The 25515-nt window shown below is 39.9% G+C and overlaps 1 protein-coding gene across 10 annotated transcripts in view; it reads right to left on the minus strand.

Moving 5' to 3' along the window:
• Nucleotides 1-25515, minus strand: part of Cdc14b (cell division cycle 14B) — a 96815-nt gene that overhangs the window by 35669 nt on the left and 35631 nt on the right. For all 10 annotated transcript variants that reach the window (XM_070035833.1, XM_070035838.1, XM_070035832.1 and 7 more), the window contains exons 4-6: nucleotides 22173-22265; nucleotides 8045-8121; nucleotides 99-165 (exon numbers count right to left, since the gene is read on the minus strand). In XM_070035833.1, coding sequence (XP_069891934.1) covers nucleotides 99-165; nucleotides 8045-8121; nucleotides 22173-22265 — 237 coding nt within the window. The remainder of the gene's footprint in view (nucleotides 1-98; nucleotides 166-8044; nucleotides 8122-22172; nucleotides 22266-25515) is intronic.

Here is a 25515-nt window from a genome sequence, read left to right on the forward strand (position 1 = left end):
ATCTTAGAAGAAATTCTAATGAATCTTTGTGTAAGAAAGCCCTGTCTTCTAGAAACTGTCCTTCTGTTCTTCAACAACACAGACTGTAAGTCACTCACCTTCTGTATCGCATAAAAACAGTCGAGAAGTGTAATGTACAAACTGCAACTTCCATAGGCAGCATCTCTGAAATTTCAAAAATATTTAAATATATCTGTTAATTTTCTGTAATATACTTAGCACAAGACAAAAATGACAAAATTTATATATATATATATATATATAGGCATTATCTGGATAACCAAACATATTTATACATATAGGTACATATACATACACACACACACACACAATGTATGTGCATTTATTTCAATGCAACTGAGAAATCAATGTGTGAAGTACCAGGTACATGGTTGATTCCATCACTATCATTATGCTAGGGCTTCTAACAAATTAGCTGGGTAAGTTTTGTTTTGTTTTGTTTTGTTAGTGCCAGTGTTATGGCTTGAACTTGGAGCCTGGGCACTGTTCTTAGACTTCTGTGCTCAAGGTTAGTGCTCTGCTCTACCACTGTAAGCTACAGTTCTACTTCTTTTTTGATGACTTCTTGGAGATAAGAATCATACAGACTTTCCTGTCCAACTGGCTTTGAACACAGATCCTCAGATTTCAGCCTCTTGAGTAATGAGTAACTATGATTACAGGTGTGTGCCACCAATACCTGGCTTAGCTGGATAGCTTCTAGTTTTTAAGGGGCCACACAAGCAACAAAACCATAGGAACAAAGGTATCTACTACCTTTGGTAGGATCATCCAAATCTTGGGCAAGTGCTTAAAAACTCATTTACAAAAAACTCCACCCAATACTGTATCAAGACAGGTCAGTAATCTTACTGTAAATTTCTTACTATCAGTTAAGAATCTGAAGAGACACACACAAACACACCTTTACCCATTTCTCCTTTCTGGTTATTTTATACTATTACAAGATAGAACTATTTGGATTTATTAAGCCAAAAAAAAAAAACAAAACACCCAGCCTTAGATGAGGACCTTGGCTGAACAAGATTGCTAATGGGCCATAATTAGTTGTGCATACATTTTTTTTTTCCTAAAAACTTACACTGCACAGTAGCTTTTAATTCCTGCCCAAGATTTAAGGGTTAAGATTATTAATTTGTGAATGGGTGGGGGGAGGGGGGAGGCTGGGAAGGGAGGTGAAGGGTAAACAAAGGAGGAGGCTGCAATGCTTGGTAAGAAATGTATGCATTATCCTGCCCATGTAATTGTAACCCCTCTGTACAGTATGTTCTCAAATAAAATTTAAAAAAAAAAAGATTATTAATTTGTGCAGGATACACCCACAGTGAGAAAAAGGAGCACTTCCTCACTAAAAGTAGGCTTAGGGAGCTTAAAGTGCCACTGGCTGATTAACTTGTTTGGAATTACTGAGTCACAGCTCAGTGCTAGTGGCTCACATTTGTAATCCTAGCTACTCAGCAGGCTGAGACCAGGAGAACACTGGTTTAATGATAGCACAGGCAGAAAAGTCTACAAGACTCCATGTCCAAATTAACCAGACAAAAGCAGTACTGGAGGAGTGGTTCAAGGGATAGAGCACCAACTGTGAGCAAAATAGTCAAGTGTGAAGTCCCTGAGTTCCAGCCCTTGGTGTACACACACACACACACACACACACACACACACACACACACACACACACACACACACACACACACACACACACACACACACACACACACACACACACACACACACGAATTACTGAGTCATGTTAATATCATAAAGACTGGACACAAAGTTTTGCTACATTTTTTGTTCTTTAGGATTCTGGATCTAATAGTTTCTTTTCTAAAAGTTAGGAAGAAAAGCTTGTGGTATATGTATCACGGTGGTAAAGCATCTGCCAGAAGTTTGAAACCTCGGTTTGATCTCCAGCACAGTAAGATGTATGGTTGATTAGTAGCTAGACACATAAAACGCACATCTTCAGCCACTATTTACTCTAACACCACCAGAACTTCTAGGGATAGGTATGATTTTGAGAGGGGGTAATTGCTGGTGCAGGTTTTGAACTCGGGGCCTTGTGCTTGCTTGACCTCTTGCTTGGCTAGTAAAATAACACTTGAGCAATACCTTTAGTACAGCCCTTGATGACTATTTTGGAAATGAAGTCTCTTGGACTTTTCTGCCCTAGCTGGCTTCAAATTCCCATCCTCTGTAGCTCAGCCTCCTGAGCAGCTAGAATTACAGGCCTGAGTCACAGAAGCCTGGTGATAATTTGTGTTTTTGAGGTCCTCCAAAGCTGAGAGGTGTAACTTGGCTCACTGGTAGAGTGTTTTACTAGCCTGTCTAAAACTCGAGCTTCTGTTCTCCACACTACAAGAAAAAACAAAAATCCTGACGTCCTCCAGGTGAATGTGATTTATTTTCAAGTTTATGAACCACAGGCAAATACTTGTTTTGTACAAATAAGTTTTTTTTTTTGCTAGAACATTTTTATACTAAGAAGGTAAGGGAAGAAAAGACTGTCACAGGTAATATGATGACCTCTCAAACTGAATCCCAATTACTTTATGTCTCTCCTCCATTAACACTAGTTGTTCTTGTAACAGAAAACCTTCTGAAACTACTCATAATTCCTACTTTAGTTAAGGGCATGCTGATTCAGTGTTCTAACAATTTTGATATATGCATTTGAGAACATATCAAAGCAAGGCCTGCTCTATCCCGTACCGTCTCAATATACTTTGAGAAAGCTGTGGCTCAACTCTTACTTCATGCATCACCCTATCCTGAGCAGATGACAAGCTTATGTTATTTCATAATCATCTCCAACTTTAAACACATCAACACCTCATTTCTTCCACCCAAGCAACCAGCCTCCTCAACTACACAGAGGAACAATCTGGGATCTGGACACAAGCCTTTGTGACAGAAAACAATACTTATCACCAAGATCACTTGGAAAAACAGATGCTTCTCAAGAAAAGCTGTTCAACAGCTTCAAAACTGCGAAACAATGTCAAATACTTTCATAATAACATATTCCCGATGGCCAAAAACTGTAAGTAACTCAAATATCTCTCCAGATGATAGCAGATAAAATAAAAACTGCAGTGTACTCATACCATGGAGTGCTTAAAAAAAGCAGTGAAAAGAATGAACTGCCACAAGCAGACAGATTTCATATATATATAACCACTTCCAGAGCTCCCCAAGATACAGACTAAGGGTTCCAGACGTAAGTGATTCAAAGACAAACAAGAAGCCGGGCACCAGTGGCTCACATCTGTAATCCTAGCTACTCAGGAGGCTGAGATCTGAGGATCGCAGTTCAAAGCCAGCCCAGGCAGGAAAGTCTGTGAGATTCTTGTCTCCAATAAACCTCTAGAAAACTGGAAGTGGTGCTGTGGCTCAAGCGGTAGAGCACTTGCCTTGGGCTGAAGAACACAGGGACAGCGCCCAGGCCCAGAGTTCAAGACCCACAACTGACCCCCCCCCAAAAAACCAAACAAGACTAACTGAGGATGGTGAAAGTCACAGTAGCAGTTCCTTGGCAGGAGTTAATGATCGACTGCAAATGGATGGAAGGGAATCCTGGGGGAATGTTCTAGATGCTGACATGTGGCAGTTACACACACCCATGTGAAACTGGACTGTGGGCTTCGGATGAGTGTTCTCGGGCTGAGCTTACAGAGGAAGAAGAGGTAGAGCAGGCAGTACACTCTGGGTTCAATTCCTAGCAACACACAGAGATTTTTTTTTTTTAAACAAGATTAGTGTTTTCTTTCAGAACTGTATTTAAGTTATAGGCTCACTTTGAAAAGGGAGGAGGGGAATGGAGTCACCACGTTTAGTTAAGGGCCAGGCACCATACCAAGGGCTTTATTGCTAGAAGTGCCTCCATCTGCACATAGGCCTTTCCACAGTATTCTTCTTCTTTCTGAGTCGACAGGGTTCAAACTTGCAAAGGACCACAAAGACAACAGTGGCAAAGTTGAGAGGCAATCCTCTCACTCAACTGATGTCAACAACCATGCAAGCTATCTCAAGAAATTAAATATAATTGGATATATTCTAATTATAACCACATGTTTATGTTTTGAAACTCAAAGAACGATTATTAAGCTTAATTAAATCTAATTATCTATCAATACTGAACGTAAAAGAAGTTTGCTGAAAACTAATGCTGTTCTTTCTTTTCTTTAAAGTTTTTATTGTACAGGTGACGCACAGAAGGGGTCCAGTTACCCTATGTCAGGTAATGAGTACACTTCCTTTTGAACAGTGTCACTTCTTTCCTCGTTTCCTCCCAGGCCCTGACACACAAGTGAGTATCACTGCTGAACTCGTTCTGTGCTTCCCCTTCTCCTCCAATGCCATTCTTTTTTGTTTTCTTAGTTTTTGTTTGGCTGGTAACTGGGTTTGAACTCAAGTACTAGCTTAGCTTTCTCACTTATAGCTAGAACTTTACCACTTCTCCAACGCTGGTTTTTGCTGGTTATTTTGGAGATGGAATCACAATGATTTTGCTATGGAGGCTGGCTTTGTTTGAACTGAGATCTTCTGTATCTCAACCCAATAAATAGTACTGTGGCTGCAGCATAAGTACTATTCTTCCATAACCTCATGTTGGCCATATTTGTGTTACATGTATTCTATATACTTGGAGGGGTAAGGATTAAAAAGATGTAATTTATTTCAAAATACTATCAGATATTATGCATTCTAATTGGCCTATTCTCTTCCTTTTCTCCCTTACCCACCTGAGTGAGTGTGTGTGTGTGGGGGGGGGGGGACAGACAGACAGACAGACAGACAGACAGACCGGGCTTGAACCCAGGGCCTCCTGCTCTCACTGGGCTTTTCCATTCACAGCTGGCACTCTACCTCCTGAGTAATGCCTCTAGTACTAGCTCCCTGGAGATAAGAGTCTTAATTTATCTGTTCTGGCTGGCTTCCTACCTCAATCCCATCAACTGGCTCATCTCTTTTTACTAGAGAAAGGGCCTCATTATAGCTTATGCTGTTACATTGAACCTTGACTCTCATGCTTTAACCTCATAAATACTGAGATACAAGCTTGTGCCACATTCCTGGCTCCTATTTTCTAATTAGTAAGTTCAATAAAACAGCAAAATGTGATATAGTGTCAGTTTTAATATTTTAAGTCCATCATAGACTGATACTTTCATTAAATACTGTATAAAAGATACAAATAGTATACCTATTACATACTTGCAATACTAATCTTATTTTTGTAAATTAAAATAAATTTCCAGAAATATGAGAAAAAAATATAAAACACAAATCCAACTTCTTTCCTAGTTTGGTTCTGTAAGACTTTACTAAATTACTATAAACATCACTACAATCTATCTCTCAATTTCTGTATACATCTCATCACATGCTACTGAAAATAAGTTCATAGCCTGGCACAACTCTAGTTTGAGAAATACTATCTTAGATAAATTAAGTACTCTGGCATCTCTGACTACAGAGATTCAAATTCCACAAAGCTAACTAGCTTTAATTAAGTCATTTTTTTTTCTTAAAGAGAAAACAGCTGGCTGGACCAGAGAAACAAGCTTCATTTCTCAGTGTTAAGTTTCAATCATGTCCAACAAGGTGACAAGCAGTAACATTTTATTCAGCATCTGTTATGTATGTATGTATTTTGCTGGTCTTGGGGCTTGAACTCAGGGCCTGGATGCTATCCCTGAGCTACTTTTGCTCTAGGCCGGTACTCTACCACTTGAGCCATGATGCCACTTTCGGCTTTTTCTGAATAGTTTATTGAAGATAAAAGTCTCATATACTTTCCTGCCTGGGCTGGCTTCCAATCAAATGGCAACCCTCAGATCTCAGCCTCCTGAGTAGCTAGGATACAAATGTGAGCCACCTGTGCCCAGCTTCCAGCACCTGTATTTAAATTAACATAAAACTTCTTTTCCATACTAACAGTGTGTCATGGATCCTTACTTTGATTCTATGAAATGATTGAACTTACTCATATTTTAAGACCTTATACTGCAAACTATTAGAATGTTGCTATGAAGGATTACTACTGTAAAGGAGTTCTGTAGAACAAAATTACCAGTGCATCAAGAGATGACCAATGTACCTCTGCCACAGAGACCAGCATTTCTTATAAAAGAATCATGGTTGCCACTAAAGCTGAGAAGATAATGGTATACACTTCAGTTTAGTTCACAGTACTTAACATAATCTGTTAGCTAGGATGAAAGGATAATACTGGTGTTAATTCGTATAATTTGCTCAATCACTAGTGCATTGTCCTTCATCCATTAATGAATCCTGCAGACCACCCCAACAAATCTCTTTCCACAGAGTAAGTTCATGGATGACCCACTAGAGTTTTTGGGTTGTTTTGGTGCTGGTACTGGGGCATGAACTCAACGCCTGGGAGCTGTCCCTTACCTTTTTCACTACAAGATGGCACTCTACCTCTTGAGCCAGAGATCAGCTTCCAGATTTTTGGTGATTAATTAGAGATAAGAGTCTCATAGACTTTCCTGTCCAGGTTGACTTACAACTCCAATTCTCAGCTAGGTTTACAAGCATGAGCTACTGGAGCCTGGATTCCCTGCAGTTATTTGAAAAGAATCTGCCTACAATTAGGGAACTACACCCCACATCCACAATGACATCAATAAGATTCATAACTTTATGTATTCAAGGATAAGGCCAGAACGTTCAAAATTGAAGTACTCCTCGTATGTTATTGTAAATAACGATCAGAAACAATGAACTAATGTGAAGAAAAGAAAATGTGATTGTCAGTTAATAATGAAAATATCAATAAAGTAAGCAACAGTAAAACTGCTCCAGTTAGTATCCACCAAGCACCATACAGTACTTAAATTATATAGCTAAGGACTTTGCTAAAGATGTAGAGACCTTAACATTTTGATTCAAAGAAATAAAGTACTTTATTTTTCCCCCGGTTGTGGGGCCTCAACGCTGGGCCAGGGCATTGTTCCTCAGCTCTTCAACTCAAGGCTAGCACTCTACCACTTGAGCCACAGCGCCACTTCTGGCTTTTTCTGCTTATGTGGTATTGAGGAATTGAACCCAGGGCCTCATGCATGCAAGGCAAGTGCTCTACCACTGAGCCACCTTCCCAGCCCCTCACATGGTAAATCTAAGCTGGCAATATGATTTGAATATTTGGAAAGGCATTATTATCTCCTACCTCCACCTCCATGACATAGCAGCTTAACTGGTTCTGCTGACAGTGGTTCCACATTAACAACCTCTCACTCACTACTACCTCTTCTGGCTAGGTTCCTAGGAAAATGGGGTCAGTTTTTGCCTCGGGTTTTGCTCCTGATTTCTGGTCAAAATTACTGCTTAGCTCCTCAGCGGTAATTCTGGTGCCATAACTCCAGGATTGGCACCTGGTTTCAAAACCTATTTTTTGTCAATGCCAAGGGATTCTCAATTAGGAGACATGGGTTCCCTCACTCCACCCTGACCACATACGGTGTCCGTCACTGTGTGTACATATTCTGGACTCATCACTGGGGTGGGAGTGGGGCAGTCACTGGCATCCAACAAGCAGAGATGCTGTTAAACCTCCCATGATGCCCAATACACTCTTCATAAAATGCCAGCAGACTGGTGAGAACCCTACATCTGTGGTGTTACTTGCACCCACCCTAAAAAACACCTATTAGCAGCAGGTTGTTTTTCAGAAACAGCTACCAAGGTATTGCTGGCAAGTGTCTGGTTAAATCAATCTGTCAGATCATTCTTTTTTTTGTGTGTGTGATGTCATGGGGCTTGAACTCTGGGCCTGGGCACTGCCCCTCAGCTCTTCAGCTCAGGACAAGCATTCTACCACTTGGGCCACAGCGCCACTTCTGGTTTTCTGGTGGTTAATTGGAGATAAGAGTCTTATGGACGTTCCTACCTGGGCTGGCTTTGAACTGCAATCCTCAGATCTCAGCCTTGTGAGTAGCTAGGATTACAGGTATGAGCCACCAGAACCCAGCTATCAGACCATTCTTATATTTACCTGAAAGGAATATAGGATGTATCTCCAAGGATTAATATTCTGTATGCTTCTTCTGGAGTCCTTCCCAAATATATAACCTACATTTAAAAAAAGAAGAAAAAGGCAATTTACTTTTAAATGAAGATTCAATGCTATCACTATGAAGCAATTTTCTACAATTTCTAGTCAGTCAGCTACATGGGGCTGAAGCCTTTGCAGAGACCCTTAGCCCCTCAGGACTGGATTCTTAGTCTGCATATATCATCATAACTGGTTTCTATTGTTTGCCTATGAGCCTAGATTAGTAACGCTGCAGAGCAACCTTTTGTGTGAAGTATGGCACTGTAAAAACCAATCCTCCACGTCGAGATGTTAGAGTGCTACAGGCTTTTATCTCACCTCCTTCCAGGATTTCACAGGGTGTTCTGGTGAACTCCTCTGAACTGACAAACAAGCGGAATTGGGGGTTGGAAGTGAACACACAGAAGCAGATTTTTGGGGAGGGGAGGCCATGATGCTGGGGATGGAACCCAGTGCCTTGTAGATTCTGGGCAAAGGTTCTGCCTCAGAGCCACATCTCCAGTCCAGAACAAAGCTTTGAGTTAACACCATCCACACTGCCTGTGCAACTTACAATGCTGTACATTTCCCATAAATGGTTTCATTCCCATCTTTTGCATTTAGAACCACACAGTATGTTTCAATTTTCATCTGGTAGAATATGTCAAAATCTATTCTTTGACACTGGAGGTTCGTAAGTGGTATTCCCTGCATTTCCAAACATCTCTTCTTGTTTGATTGGGTATAGGATTTTTCTTGGTAGTCCTTTTCTCTCAATTACTTATACTGTTCCAACATAATTTTAATTTCTAGTACTCTAAAAATATTTGAACCTCTCTTTATAAATGTGCTTTTCCTAGGAACTTGAGAGTCCAAAACCTTCACCTGCATCTCCCTAAATAAACATAGGTATCAGCTCACAACTCCCACTGAGGCTACCCAGAATTTCAGAATCTTCCTGAAGGGTATTTTCCATTCATGTAGAATAGAAATTAGTGAAAATCAGGCAGCTGTATCATCACCAAATACCAAAACTTACTTTGAGAATACACACGTAAAAATGAAATCACTAGAGTGGGAGTGTAGCTAAGTGGTAGAGTGTGCCAAACATTTAGCACATACAAGGAATCATTACAATATTATCTACAAACTTTTCAGCCCCTTTACTTAACATGATATATGCCAATTATTCCTCAGCCAAACTAAGAATTCTGAATGAGGGCCCATGCCTTGCTTCATTTTAACTCCTGGTCCATATATCACCCATGATACCTATGATACTTAGGGAAAATTTAATACATCAAAAAAAGTTGATAGAAATGTAAAAATATCTTTAGATTAAGAGCAATTACTTGTAAAGCAAAATCAAAGACTCAGCAAGGATCTTTGAAACAAAGATATATCTCAACACAATTGCTAGTTTTCAGAGGACATCTCACCAATTGTGTTGAGAAGACATTTTTCTGATGTCTAACTTCTCTCTGAATATAATTTTGTCCCATTTATTCTAAAAAAGACAAGACTAGAGAACTGTTATTCATGTATTTTAACACATATTAGTATATTAACCAATAAAATCTCTAATAAAAGAACAATTAGAGATGAAAGCTGGTGGCTCACACCTGAAATCCTAGCTATTCAGGAGGCTGAGATCTGAGGATCGCGGTTCTGAGCCAGCCCAGTCAGGAAAGTTCCTAATACTCTATCTCCAATTAACCATGAAAAAACTGGAAATGGCACTGTAGCTCAAGTGGTAAAGCACTAGCCTTGAGCAAAAGAGTGGGGACTGTGCCCAGGTCTTTAGTTCAAGCCCCATAATTAACAGAGAGACAGACAGACAGACAGACAGAGACAGAGACAGAGAGAACAACCAATCACTTCAGCAGGGCATGGTAGTGTATGCTTGTAATACCCATAGGAGGTCAGTCTTTGTTACATAACAGCCCTGCCTCAAAACAAATATAATAACAATTAATTCCAGGAATAAATGCTTTGTTAAATCTTACCTAATATCAAACAAAATTTCAATATAATTCATATAAGATTATAATTTACCTTGAACTAATCACAAGAATATCATCTAAAGCCAGGCATTAGTAGTTCATGCCTGTAATACTAGCTGTTCAGGAGATTGAGAACTGAGATCTCAGTTCAAAACTCTATGAGATGCTTGTCTCCCAATAACTACAAAAAACCAGAAGTAGAGTAGTGGCTTAAGTAGTCAGCCTTGAGCAAAATCCTAAGAGAATGCCCAAACATACTGGGACAAGATTGAAAAAGAATATTATCTGTAATTCTTATCCAATAGCTTGCATTTGTGAAACATACTTGAACATACCTTTCTTCTCTAGCTTACACCTTTTAAGCATCAAATGACTATTTTATTATTTAGAAAAACAGCTTAAGTTCAACTGGCTTCATGAAAGTCATGTCCAAACTTTTCATTTGGCATCTTTTTCTAATTCTCTCATTCCTGTTTAGTCCCTATGTATGTCCTATCTCATCTAAGAATTAGATGAGATGCCATGGTCTGGAGCTAGAATGTCCCCTGCAGGCCCTCATGCTGAAGGCTTGGACCACTGCTTGATGCTGCTGGAAGGGGTGGGAATGTCGCTGGGGTCTGCCTGTAAGGTGCTCTTTCTTTTACCTTCCCAGTGTCATGAAGGAAGCCTCCTGCCCCACCACGTGTTCCTCCCTCATCACAGGACCAAAAGCAATAGAAACCTCCCAACTTGGGAGACAAAATAAGCCTCTCTTTATAAGACAACTGCTTCCATCATTTGTTATAGTAATGGAAAGTTAACAACCCACCAGATACCTTCAATAATTTGTTCCATTGTACTTCAGTACTTCCTAGCAGATCCAATTCAAAAAACCAAAACCAAAATAATGCTCCATCATCTAAGGACCATCTGGCCTTTGATAAAGACAGGAAAGCAAGCAGCAATTATATGGAAGAATGGTAGTCAAACATTTTCCAGCAAGAAGTATATTTTGGGGGGAATACTAGGGTTTGAACAAAGTTTCATGTTTATAAGGCTGGTATTCTACTACTCAAGCCATACCCACAGATCTCTCATTTGTACTTTGAAAAAAAGTCCCATAAAAGGTAATATCAGCAGTTGCTCCAATTAATGAGAAGGTAAGTTTGTTACTGTGTGTGTGTGATTTCAATCAACTAATGAAATAAAACCCAGAGAAATCTTCAGGATTTCTCTAAATTTCTAAAAATCTTCTCTAAATCTTTTGTTATGTATGCTTTTTTTGTTCAATGCCAATTTAGGATAATTCTTCCTACTCAAGATTGTTTTTGTATATGTGTTTTCTGGTTTAATTATACAAATTGCAATGGTATCATTTCCTTGTAGCTTTCAAAATAAAAAGTTTTTAATACATTAAATAACTGGGCTAGCCATGGAATATAAGCTCAACTGATAGAGGAAAAAGAAAAGTGTAACATGCTTTTCGTTATTTTGGGTTTTTTTGGTCGGTCGTGGGGCTTGAAATCTGGGCCTGGGCGCTGTCCCTCAGCTCTTCAGCTCAAAGCGAGCACTCTACCACTTGAGCTACAGCGCCACTTCCAGTTTTCTGGTGGTTTATTGGAGATAGGAGTCTCACGGTCTCTCCTGCCCGGGCTGGCTTTGAACCGCGATCCTCAGATCTCAGCCTCCTGAGTAGCTACGATTACGGCATGAGCCACCAGCGCCCAGCTGTAACATGTTTTTCTATGTGAAGGAAAAACTAAATGTTTATAATTTTAAAATTGTTGGGAGATAACTATATATAAATAGATAAAAATACAATGAGATAAGCTGAAAGCAATTTACAGATTTGGACTTAATCTGTTCACATATACATCCGAGGTAGTTGGCAGCAATCTGTGTTTGTTTTTGCTTTTGTACCAACTTATCTTCCCAATTCAAAAGATAATCAAAAATAAATTTACTCTAAATTTGTTTCTTGAGAAGCTAGATGCAGTGGCATGTACTTTGTCATCTCAAGTACACCGGAGGCTGAGAGGATCCAAATTCCAGGCTAGCATGGAAAAAAGCCCCCATTTCAACAAAAAAGGCTAGGTGTCATCCTACTACAGAATATAAAGAAATGGATCACAGTCCCAGCCAACCAGTACAAAAAGTAAGATCTTATTTCTTGAAAGAATGATAAGACTATAGGACACTATATGGAATGTTAAAAAAAAAAGAAGCAAGAAACAAAACAAAATAAGCACAAAGAACTGCGAACTGCAAGTGTGGCTCGATCAAGAGCCATTTAAATACTCCTATCATTAAAAACTATTAAATTAGTAAACTAAATCAATATGATTTTATTGAAGCATGACAATCTGGACACTATAGACACTTCTAAAATTCGTTCACTACTTATTTTCATCAGAATGCCCATACTAATTCCACAGAGCTATTTTGACTAAAGAGCTGCATAGCTGGCTTCCACAGCAGCCCCAGAACACTTATCTCCTGGTGGTCACACAGCACAGCCTCTGGGTGCGGCCCCGGCAGAAATGACAGAGTGACTCCTGAGGCCAGGTCATAGCTGACACCAGCCCTGCCTTGCTTCCTCGGGTCCCTCACGCTGGGTAAAGCTATTACTCTGGGAAGATACTCAGCAGCCCAATGGTGAGGAACCGTGCCTCCTGCTGGGATCCCTGACACTAACACGTAGACAGATGAATGTGGACCCCCCAGACACCTGCAGCCCAGGGAAGACCCCAAACCAGACCCATCCCAGAGAAGCCATTCATGCAAACCTACCCACAGAATGTTTACTGCTGTGTTACGGGGAATTTACAATAGATAAAAATAACAGTATCTTAACTATCTATGATCTATCCAATCTACCCCAGCAATGAGGAGATCACTTCAGTTCATAAATGAATGAAGGAAACAGGCGCTGGTGGCTCACGCCTGTCTTCCTAGCTACTCACAAGGCTGAGATATGAGGATCGCAGTTCAAAGCAGCCCGGGAAGTAAAGTCCATGAGACTCTTATCTCCAATTAACCACCAGAAAACTGGAAGTGGCGGTGTGGCTCAAGTGGTAGTGCGCTAACTTTGAGCTGAAGAGCTGAGGGACAAGTGCCCAGTCCCAGAGTTCAAGCCTCACAACCAACCCAAAAAAAAAAAAAAAAAAAAGTGAATGAAGGAAAAAAAACCCAACTACTCCAGAGAGAGGGCTTTGTTATTTCTCTGAAAAATGAGGATTCTCTCTGAAAGAATAAGTAACAATTTCATAAGAATGAAATACTAGTATTTAACTAAATACCGTTACCTGAGTTGCTGCGGCTCAGGCCTGACATCAGGAGGCTGAGATCTGAGGATCACCAGCCAAAAGCCAGAAACAGAATTGTGGCTTACGTGGTAGAACTCTGGAGTTGAGGGAAAAAAGCTAAAAGACAGCACCCAAGCCCTGAGTTCAAGCCTCAAGACCAGTACCAAACAAAGATTTAGAAAAGAGCAACAGAAGAGCAAAGTCTTGGGAGTAGCATTACTAAATACAGGCATGGCTAGCCTGGTAGAATGCTGTTCATCGCAGTCCCAGGTTCCTGGGAAGCTAAGGGAAAAGGTCCTGTGACCCTGGAAGTCTGGTGGCAGCCTAAACATAAAATCTGTGTCTATTTATTTTAGAATAATAACACTCAATTCTAAACTTCCTACTACCCACATTTACAGGACTGTCTGTATAATCCAATCTTATGAGAATGTCTGATGTTGGATTATTGACCTGCCTTTCCAAACTGGGAGGTGCTCAGTCAGTGGCAGACATGTAGTAAGTTAGACTGAATAAAAGGCTCACACAACTCCATCACCCATTATTTTAAGCCTCAAATAATGAAAGCCCAATTAGACATGTGTTTACTGCTGTCCTTACGTACATTTTGAGGGTTTAACTACAAACTAGCAAGCCTTTGGTACAAATTTCAAAATTAAAACATCACACCAGTCATCACATTGCAAAGTTAGGAACAACAAAAGGCATTTCAACCCCAACAACAAATGTAGCAGCTTGAGAAATCAGTATACTGTTTTAGAATATTCTTTATGTAGAAATGTCACAGTGTTTACAGCATGTAAAAATTCTTGTAACTATTTTCACATGTTAGCCAGATGACTCATCTTTCCTAGGCCAAGAATTTGATTGACTGTTAAAAAAAGAAAAAAAATTCCTTGATTAACACAGAATGTTCGGGAAATCAGGCAAGCTCATATTCAAGTGCTAAAAGGTCAGCAGGGGAATGTGTGTACACATATACACCTATTAAACTACATGTACATATACATATTAAATAATTTTACATGGTAAATAAAACCCCTTTCAGAGTTCCAGCACCAACATTAGCAAGAAAATATCATAAATCACTTCTTAAAAATAATCAGATGACCTTATATAAATTCCAAAGGCTTTAACTTTTCAAATTACTTTCATTATATATACATATTGCATATATAATTGAAATAATGACCCTCAATGTTAACAAAGGAAAAGTCTCCAATAGCAAACTTATCTCTACTGAGGCTAGACAGCTAATAAAAACAGCAAATTGTCCCCAGATGCAAGAGCAAGTTGGACATACTGTTTTGAGGAGGGACATTTTTAAAGCAACACAAAACCTTTGTTTTGTTTTTTTTAATGAGTTCTAATTTTGAAGCATGGGAAGATCTACAGGCATTTAAAAATACTCTGTGGGTTACATAAAAACTGGCAGTTTGCTACACTCTGAAGAGTGGAATTAACCGCTCATCCAAGATCCAGTGCTTAGTGGAGATGGAAAAGCACCCTCAGCTCACCCCTTATTTATAGACCAGAAATCCTACCATCTAAACAAGGACTAACTAGCATGTGCCAGTCACCCTGAACATAAAAACACAGGGTGGCATGCAAACGGTTACAAATGAACTAACTGCAGATTTATGAGGAGCTCAAATAATGTAATTCTGCCCAGTGCTGGTAGCTCATACCTATAATCCTACTCAGGAGGCTGAGTTCTAGGGACTGTGGTTCAAAGACAGGCCAGGCAGGAAAGAATTTGAGACTCTCCAAGAAACTTCTCATAAAAAGCTGGGAGTAGCATTGTGGCTCAAGTGGTAGAGTACTAGCTTTGAACAAAAAGAGCCTCAGGGACAGTGCCCAGACTTGAGTTCAAGCCCTGGGACCAGCAAATACACACACACACACACACACACACACACACACACACACACACACACACACACACACACACACACACACACACACACACACACACACACACACACACACACACACACACACACACACACACACTCTCTCTCTCTCTCTCTCTCTCTCTCTCTCTCTCTCTTTCTCTCTCTCTCTCTCTCTCTCAGGATAAAACCATAGTCCAACAAATTAAGCACCAGGAATTGGGTACTTGCAATGTGGGGCGGGGGGAGGCATAGACTAATGAAGGGGAGAAGGGTGGGTGGGAAAATGCAGTCAAGAACTCCTGGTACACACCACAAAATTAAGAAAAGTAAGGGAAGGGGTGGAAGGGTGAAGAGGGTGCCACATGTACTCATAAACGGCTTTGTTAAATGGCACTTCCTTTGTGAAACTAAAAGGTAATTTAAAAACTATTTTAAATGAAACAAGAATGGGATCTAACAGTTGCAACAGTTCAGCAGATTTGCAATTAAGGATCATAAACGGCCAAGGGTAGTTCTGGGTATTGCCAGGCAGCTAGCTCACTGGGGGAGAGGGGAAAGAACCGATGAAGTGGGAGGAGGGCAGCAGCCCTGCATGGCAGTTGCTCAGGGCAGGCCTGGCTGCTATTTATAACTTCCGGGTTGTTTTCCCCTCCGGCAGCCACCTGAACCCTGGACTGCTCTGAATCCAATGTAATTGATTCATTTAAAAATTGGACCACGGGTTCAAAAGATCATGAGTAAATAACAAATGAAGTCCCAAAGTGCTTACTGTAACTGCTGAGGCAACCTCAGACTTAATGCAATTGAGGATTCTACTCAGATTGCTGAGTTAGTATATTCTTAATTAGTATCATAATTTTCCATATAAATGTCTTCAAGATAAACCACACGGAAGGCCATAAAAACTGCTTTAAAAATAAAAAAGTGGGAGATAAAGTTGACACTTTATTATAACTAGGTCTACCAAAGTAATTTATTAAACACTAGAGTAAGGTGGATTAATGCCAACAGCTTCTGTTATGTATTTTATCCTCAGAATACATTCTATTTATTTTAAGGACAGAAAACTTTAGAAATGATGGACAGTTTTCTAGGCTAGGCTGTGGAAGAACCAACTGATGTAGATTTGGGGGAAAATGTTGTGGACAGAATTATGTTATCAAAGCTGAAAGCCAGGAAGACAGAACAGTAGCTGTGTTATGTTTTAAAAGTAGATTTAAGCTATGAAAAGGGTAGAAGAAAACAGGAAATAGGCAATGATATCTAAGAGGGAGAAGGGAAGAGAAAGAAGAGAATGGAAAAGAAGGAAGAAGAGAAATGTGTCTTCTGGGCATCTATGACTCATGCTTTTAATCTTATCTACTTAGGAAGCTGAGGTCCAGAGAAGTGAGCTTACAAGTCAACTGAGGCAGAAAAAGTCCTGAGATCCCATCTCTAAAATAACCAGCCAAAAACAAGAATGGAAGAAAGCCTCAGGTGGTAAAGCACCAATCTAGCAAGCAAGCACAAGATCTGAGTTCCAACTCGGGTAGATGAAATTTAAAAACACACTAATAGAAAATTGCCGTGCATTACTTAAACACTCAGTAAATGTGTTCAAATCCACTAAAACTTAATTTTTATCTGATTGTGTTGTTTTACAGCTATTAAAACAGTATTTTCAAAACCAACAATGAAAAGAAAATTACTGCTTTTGGTTTCAGGATAAGCACGGGGGGCGGGGAGGGGGGGCTCTGCTCCACAAAAGAAAACCAGATGAGAGTTGATGGCATAGGTCAGGTTGTAGAGCAGAGAGCCTGCCCAGCAGGCTCAATGCCAAGTTCAAACCTTGGTACCGAAAAAGGAAGGAAGGAAGGAAGGAATTATTAGAAAAACATTATGCCAAAACCCTAATAAAACTGATTGGGGCAAATACAGCCAATTATCACTTAGAAATGAGGACACAGTCTGAGAAATGCAAGCATCACAGAATGTACTTACACAAACTAGTCCTGCTCTGATTAACCACCAGGCAGAGCATCTTTTCTAAGACCACTAGCATTAATGTGTTCCTTGCTGGGGAGCACATCACTATGCAGCACCTGGGTATTGGCAACAATTCTTTAAAACATTAGATGAGGCTGGCCATGGTGGTGTACACCTGCAGTCCTAGTACGTGAGAGACTGAAACAAGAGGACTCCCCAGCTGAAGGCAGTGTCTACCACACAGCAAGACCCTGTCTCAGATTTAAAACAAAAAAGACAACAGATCCTACAGAAACAGTTAATGAGAAACTAGACAATATTATGAACGGCATCAAAATAACACCTACCCAATACTTTAAGTCATAGGAAGAAAATCATACACTGAAGGGACTAGATGGTTAACACTCAATCTAATGGTCACTTTCAACATCATTAATGGGAATCTAAATATGATATGTTTTCTGAGGTAATACAGCATTTGCTATTCAAATTTGTGAATATAATTTCCAGTTCACAAGAAATACAAAGGATGGAATACTTGCATAGAGTTAAATGTCACCAAGACAAAAAAAAAAACCAAAATAATGAATAAATTCAAAACAAATATTTTATAAGAAAACAAGAGATTAAGAATAACAGAACCCGGGCACTGGTGGCTCACACCTGTAATCCTACTTACTCAGGAGGCTAAGATCTGAGGATCCAGGTTCAAAACCAGCCTGGGCAGGAAAGTCTGAGATTCTTATGTCCAATTAACCACCAGAAAACCTCAAGTAGAGCTATGGCTTATGGTGGTAGAGTGGTAGGTAGCCTTGAGCAGAAAAAGCTCAGGGATAAAGCCCAGACCCTGAGTTCAAGCTCCACAACTAACTAAAAACAACAGAAAAAAAAAAGAAAAAGAAAAAGATAACAGAAATTAAATACACAACAACCACATGCAGATGTTCCTGGGTTATGTAATTTTGACACTTTGGACCAACTTGGTAAACATGAACATAATCTGGGTCTGAAGATAAAAAATGCATACTAAGGGGCTGGGAAGGTAGTTCAGTGGTAGAGTGCTTGCCTTGCATGCATGAGGCCCTGGGTTCGATTCCTCAGCACCACATAAGCAAAAAGAAAAAAGCCGGAAGTGGCGCTGTGGCTCAAGTGGTAGAGCGCTAGCCTTGAGCTGAAGAGCTGAGGGACAGCACCCAGGCTCAGAGTTCAGGCCCCACGACCGGACCCAAAAAAAAATGCATACTAGGGCTGGGAAGGTGGCTCAGTGGTAGAGTGCTTGCTTTGCATGCCTGAGGCCCTGGGTTCGATTCCTCAGCACCACATAAGCAAAAAGAAAAAAGCCGGAAGTGGAGCTGTGGCTCAAGTGGTAGAGTGCTAGCCTTGAGCTGAAGAGCTGAGGGACAGCGCCCAGGCCCAGAGTTCAGGCCCCACAACTGGACCAAAAAAAAAAAAAAATGCATACTAAAGGAATAGTCATTGACTTTAAAAAATGGGAAAAATAGTAGTAAACATAAAACTAGTATGTGTATACATCACATTAAGTCCAGTTGCTATCAATGTAAAGTCCTTTTCTGAATTTCTCAAGGACAAAGACAAGTTCTGTGTAGGACCTTTCTTTTTTGGAGCCAGCCCTGGGGCTTGAACTTGGGGCTTTAGTGCTGTCTCTAAGCTTCTTTTGCTCAAGACTCATCTTCTTACAGCCCAGCCCCTCTTCCAGCTTTTTTGAACAAAATGACAAAACAAGATTTTGCATTGTTATTTTCAAAATGCTTTTAAAATCATGAGTTCTTTTGAAAAGCCTATTTTCACTTGAAATTGCACCTTTACCTTAAAATGACAAGTATCAAAATCTGACTGTCATGGGACAGATAGCAAACTTAGTTCCTAAAACAGAATGGCACTTATTTTTTGTAAAAGGAAAACTCATCCTTCAGCTCTTTCAGTGTCTTCAGTTTTAGTTCCACTGTTGAGATGGTTGAACTGGTAGAGGCATTTACCAGGCAATATCATATAAATCACAGTACTTTGAGATGCACTGGAGACAAAAGAAAAGTCAAATTGTTTCTCTCCCTTCTCACAACACAGAAGAGCCTGCCCATCTGACAAGGAATGACAAGAGAACAAGAACGATCTCTACTTTGTGAAGTTTATTTTAAAACACTTTTGAAAAACGGCCAGTGTCTATGGCTCCTGCTTATCATCCTGGCTACTTAGGAAGCCGAGAATGGGAGGATTGCAGCTCAAGGCCAGGCCAGGCAGGAAAGTCCAAACGATTCTATCTCCACAAAAGGAAGCTGGCTGGATACAGTGAGAGGCCTGAAACCGGCAGATTTCTGTCCATACCCAGGAAAGACATTTACCTCAAAAATAACTGGTGAAGACTGGGCCTGGTGGCATGTGTGTGAGGCAGAGTACCTCCTTGGTAGGCACACGGCCCTGAGCACCACCAGAAATGCATAGTTTCGATGGTGGTTTATTTCTATGCCCCAAAGGATTTTTTTCACATTATCTCTTCACCCCATATTCAATTCTTTCACACACAAAGAATAAATGAAACATAATTCCTTTCAAAAGCCCAGAATTTAAAAGGATAAAAAGTAATCAATTTGAAATATTTTTGTTTTTTTCTGGTGCATATAACATCATGCCCACACATGAATTTTACCTGGTCCCTCGCAGGGTAGGCAAGCACCCTACCATGGGGCTCTACCCCAACCCTGCAATGTTTTGTCATGATTCTTCTTTCAGATTTTGTTTTTGCTTTAATAAGTACCATATCAAACCAATTACTAAAAACCTTTACTATCTCCAAAATTCCTCAGTGAGGTCAGCTTCAGTTGTTAAGGCTTCTCTCTCTAGTCTTTAATCAGAGGATTTAATCAACTTCTAACAGATCAAACCCTCACATCCTTTGATGTTTTATCTTTTGAAGTATTTACACTGTATCTCTAACACTTTTCTATTATTAATGAGCTTAATAAATTTTCTTTCCTTGGAAGTCTTTCTCTACTTCCCTATCCCAAATCTTTTAGCTGTCAGTCATGGCTAGTCATAGCCATAGCTTGCCCTGGCATTTTCCTAATCAGTTCCTGACCTGAACATTTAAAATCCTCAAGGATTTCTCAATCCAAATACATAAACTACAAAAAAAAACAAAGCTTTTGGAATCAAAACATAACCACAAACCAAAGTTATACCAAACTAGGAACAGATATGTCAACCAACTGTTGGCAAATACATCAAGAGTTTATTTTTCTTCAATTGTAGGCAAAAAACAAGAGCAATGGGCTGGGGGTTGTGGCTCAGAGGTAAAGCATATACTTAGTATATATGAGGCTCTAGATTCTGTCTTCACCATGGTAAAAACAAAAAAACAAACAAACAAAAAAAAAAACAGCAGTAAGATTAAAAAAAGGATAATTTCTAATTGATAAAGCCCAAGTGTTGTTTCCTACTGGCCTGGGAAAGAACCTTTTGAAGCGTTGTTCACCCTGAATTCCACCCTGCTTCACCCTCTGAAAGACTTCTCAGACCCGTAACAAGTGACCCATCCAGAAGCAGCCGCACAGAACTTATGGACTCTGAACCATGTCTGAGAACTGCTCCAACCATCCAGGGTAAAGACAAACCCACCAAAGATTGTTTGCCATTTTTGTTAACACACCAACGACCAATTCCTGAGGGTTCCATTTAATGCTTTATCAACCCCAAAACCTCTATGGCCATTTCTGTGTAAAGGTGCCATGATCTAGTTTAATCTACAAGGTTTTCTCCCCCTGATGAGTGGCCAAGTAATGGGACATTTAGTTTCATTTCTTGAAAGCACAGAAAGCATCCACCTTTCCCTCCTTTCTTGGGATACTGCACAAACTTCTTTTTTAAAAGGATTTTGCTGCCAACATAAGAAACACCAAGAGATTACAACAAAGCAACCACAATTAAAAAGAAAAAAATCAAAATTTAATAGACATAATAAACAACCTGTGTTTTACACTTTCAGGGATGATGACAAAACAAAAGTTTTCTTGGACTAATTTCTCTACTTTATGATTTTTTTTGATGTTTTGGTGTTTCGGGTTTTTTTTTTCAGTTTAGGGATTGAACCCAGGGTTAAATACATGCTAGGCAAATGCTATACCACTGAACTACAGCCTAGACCTATTTCTTGAGCACAAACAGGAAAAGAAACCAAAATAAAGACCATCACTGCTGCTGAGATATTTCAAACATTAAATTCAAGTGTTCAGTTGCAACTTCAACTATTCCCACCAATTTTTGACCGATTTATTCTTATAAAACTCCTGTTTATCAAACTGTAGACTAGAAAATAATTTTATGTAGCAGTGGTACTCACTGTGTCACCCACAACTTGTGGGTGGGGACAGAAGGGGAAAACTGGGTGTGAGGGAAGAGTGACACTGTCCAAAAAGAATGCACTTCATTACCTGACTAATGTAACTGCAAGCCCTCTATATATCACCATTATAATAACAAAAAATTAAAAATAAAATTTTGTAAGGAGGGGAAGGCTTGAGATGGGGTTGAGGGTATAGTGCAGAAGAGTTTGTTTAATATAAGCACATTTGTTTAACAAGTGCAAAGCCTTCGGACAGAGCAAGCTGGAAGCGTGAAGAAAGAACATCTAAAGAGAAGGGGCATACCATACCCTTGCTGGACCTGAAACAGAGAGGGGAGGAAAAAACCTGCCGATTACCAAAGCACACTTATCTCCTGGGATGTACTATTTTTAAAAGAATCACCATTCGTGCTAACCACAGTAACCTAACTTTACAATTCACTGGATGAATTCTAAGCCAATAAAAGTAGCTTGGGGGGCACTATTTGCTAACTTTAGGGCTAAACTGCAGCAACTCTTTCAAAGTAGTTGGTCAAAAAAAATCTTTTCACAATACACTAGGAACCTAGATTAATAAGTACTTACCATATAACAGCCCATAAGGAAAGCAGCATTTGCTTGTTTTCTCTGATCAGAGCCGGTGAAATGAATAATTTTCTTCCTTATCATTGTAATGGACTGCATTAAAAATGAATAGTGGTTAGTGTATTTTCTTTTCAATTGTTAATTTCCTAAAATTTTACTTTGTGACAAATTGGTGATAAATTCCAAATCTCACAGCACATCAGCATTCATTATCTAGACCTCTGAGAAAATTAACATGGTGATCTCCCCTCCACACACCCACACCCACACACACACATTCTACAAAATGTCATGCAACCTTCCTATAAAAGATATTCTGAATCAGAATGAATTGAACAGAGAGTAGAGAGGTAATAAGTAGGTATGTGCTCAAAGCTACACACCTCTGCGGCACTTCAAAGACAGGCCTGTGGAGCATTTAACTATGGCCAAATACTGACCTTCGCCAGGGATGCCCTATAGTGCTGTTTTTAAAGGGCAATGAAGCCACCCTCATAATATGATCCACAACTCATGACGCAGGAAACTAAGTAAGTACCCTAACATCTAAACCCAAAAACAAAGCATAGGTTTCCTATGGGAAAAAATACAAGAGGCTAAAATAGTGATGGGAGAAACTGCTCCTTTTCCCACTGTTAGGTTTTTAAAGAAATCTATTCTAGAAACCAATAAATCAAAAAGTTATACAGAACAAAGCAAAAACAATCCATGTAAAAGCAGGGCACGGTGGCTCACACCTACAATCAACCACAGCTACAGGAAGGTCTCTGGTTCTAGGGAACCCTAGATACAAAATGAGACTTCTCAAAACAAAACAAAGCCTGTGGTTTACAATCCAGACAGTAGGTGACCAGGGCAGTGGTGGGCTGAGGCTGCCACTGAAGAAAGCCTTCAGTGAACTCTTGGGCTATAAAGTTTCTCTTGATCTGCTCAGAAAAGATACTACCCACAGGGATCAAATCTCTAAAACTTCGTTCATCCTCTGTACATACTTATTTTGTTGTTGTTTTCTATTTTTTTGTTTTGTTCTAGGGCTTGAACCCTGATCTTTTGTGCTCAAGGTTAGTTCTCTACTATTTGGGTCACAGCTCCATGTCCAGCTTCTTGGTGGCTAATTGAAAATAAGAGTCTCATGGACTTTCTTGATCAGGCTGGCTTTGAACCTTGATCTGTAGATCTCAGCCTCTTGAACATCTAAGATTACAAGCATCGGGTTGGACATATTTCTGTATACATATTGCTGGGGTATAGCTCAGTAGTACAGAACTTGCCTAGCATGCATAAACCCTGAGCTCTATCCCCAGCATCAGAAAAAAAAATCAACAAAGTTAAAATTTTAAAAACAAGTTTTAACATTAATGGAGCACAGCTTCACTAATGCTGAGAAGCCATCAGCTCAGGAAAGGCTGGGAACTTGGGACAGGCAAGGCTTCTGTCTGCCTATGTTTTAGTGTCCCATAGTGAATGTGAACATATGCTCTTTTCATGCTTTACAGAGGGACAGACCCAACTTGATCAAAACAAACACAAAGCCCAATCAGCCATCTAGTAGCATAAGCAGAACACACTCTCCACGCAACTTTCATTTTGTTCAGTTTCGTTTTGTTTCATCACTGTTAACTGATAATGTGCCAGTTGCGTTCGAGGGTCAGCATACGACAGTGGTTCCACTAAATTATTTACAGGTTGGTTCAAACTAGGCATGAAAGCAGACAACACAAATACAATATGGAACTCTGGAAACTAAAGCACAGAAACAAAAGTTGGGAAGATTATTTTTAGCTTCCTAATAACGCTGTGGGAAACAAAAGATCTGCTACTGGCAAATGGAAAAAGGGGAGGGAGGGAGAGATTCAAATGTACAAAGCCATAAATCTTTACATTCCTATTTAAGACCGCTTAGGTAAAAGAAACAGCCTCACTGTATCAATTTATAGTTGATATAGTTTGATGCTGCCGGAGGGGGCTCTTCTTTACTCATAAATTTTTATTTCTTTTGGTTAGTTGTCTCGTAGGTAACCCATTGAATATCAGTTGTTTCTTAAGTTCCTACAGCATTTCCTACTTAACTAGTTATACTAAGGTGGAACTTCTAGCAAGCAGTATATAAATACTTCTTACTGTGTCTGACCAATAATTCAAGTGATTTAAAAGAAGCAAAGTCATACAACATTCAACAAGCTACTAGCCCTTGCTAGCATCTCTTCTTAACCATGTGTAGAGGGTCAGAGTGAAGAGTCACGTGTAGTCCAATAATATGGGGATTTTGAAACAGGGAAGAAAGCATAGCCTATTTATCTTGCTATTTTCCTTACAGTCCTTTATCAGAATGGGGGCAGAAAGAACAATGACCAAACCAGGGAAGAATTTCTCTTGTTTGTTTCAGCTCCCAGTAAGGTCAGACAATAAAAGGCTTGTTTAATTTACCAGTTTCCACTTTGATTTTGTAAGGATTTGAGCATCACCAATTCAAACCAGAATCATATAACCCAAATGTAGGGTGGGGGGGGAGGGAAGTTCTATCCACACTCTAGAAAACAGAAGCTGGGTGTGATGGTGCACACCTGTAAGCCCTCCTAAAAACCTCAAGGCCAGCATAGGCTGTACGGCATATTGGAGAGGTATATATCAAGACCCAGTATCAAACAAAACAAAACAAAAATCAGGGGGAAAAATAGCTGTAGAAAGTACATATACTGTGACTTTAAAACAAAAAAAAAAATCGCATCTTAAACGTTACTTAAAATGAAACTTTGATGATGCTTTTAAAACATCCCCAACACTCATTAGTTCAAACTTTTTACTCCTTTCTTTTCTTTTTGAGTAATGGTCTTAAGGTCTCCAAGTCCAGGCTGCCCTCAAACTTCTGCCCTGGCATCCCGAGTGCCGGGAGGGAGCCTCTATCACCACCGCAGGCCTGAAAGGGCCTGAAGCACGTGAGGCAGATGCTCTGCCACTGAGATGCATCCCCAGCCTATGAAACTGTTTTGTGTGCCAGTACTGCGGCGTGAGCTCAAGGCCATAACCTCTTGCTTCGCTTTTTTATTCACAGTTGGTGCTTTACCGCTTACTTGAGCCACAGGCTCCACTCCCTGTTTCAGTTTTGGTTTTGCTTTGTTTTGTTTTTGCTGGTTAATTGGAGAGCAAAGTCTCTCAGATTTGTCTGGGCTTTGCCTGCCAAGACCACAAGCCTCAGCTCTCAAGCTCCTAAGCAGTGAAGATTGCAGGCATGAACCACTGGCACCCAGCTGTGAGCCTCTGACACCCAGCTGTACTTTTCTATTTTAAGGGAAAAAAATACTTTCAATTTATTTTTCACTTTTCAAAGTCTTTTAAAGGAAGA

Source organism: Dipodomys merriami, unplaced genomic scaffold, assembly GCF_024711535.1.
Source record: "Dipodomys merriami isolate MVZ:Mamm:240054 unplaced genomic scaffold, mDipMer1.0.p SCAF_26, whole genome shotgun sequence".
Classification (NCBI taxonomy): Eukaryota; Metazoa; Chordata; class Mammalia; order Rodentia; family Heteromyidae; genus Dipodomys; species Dipodomys merriami.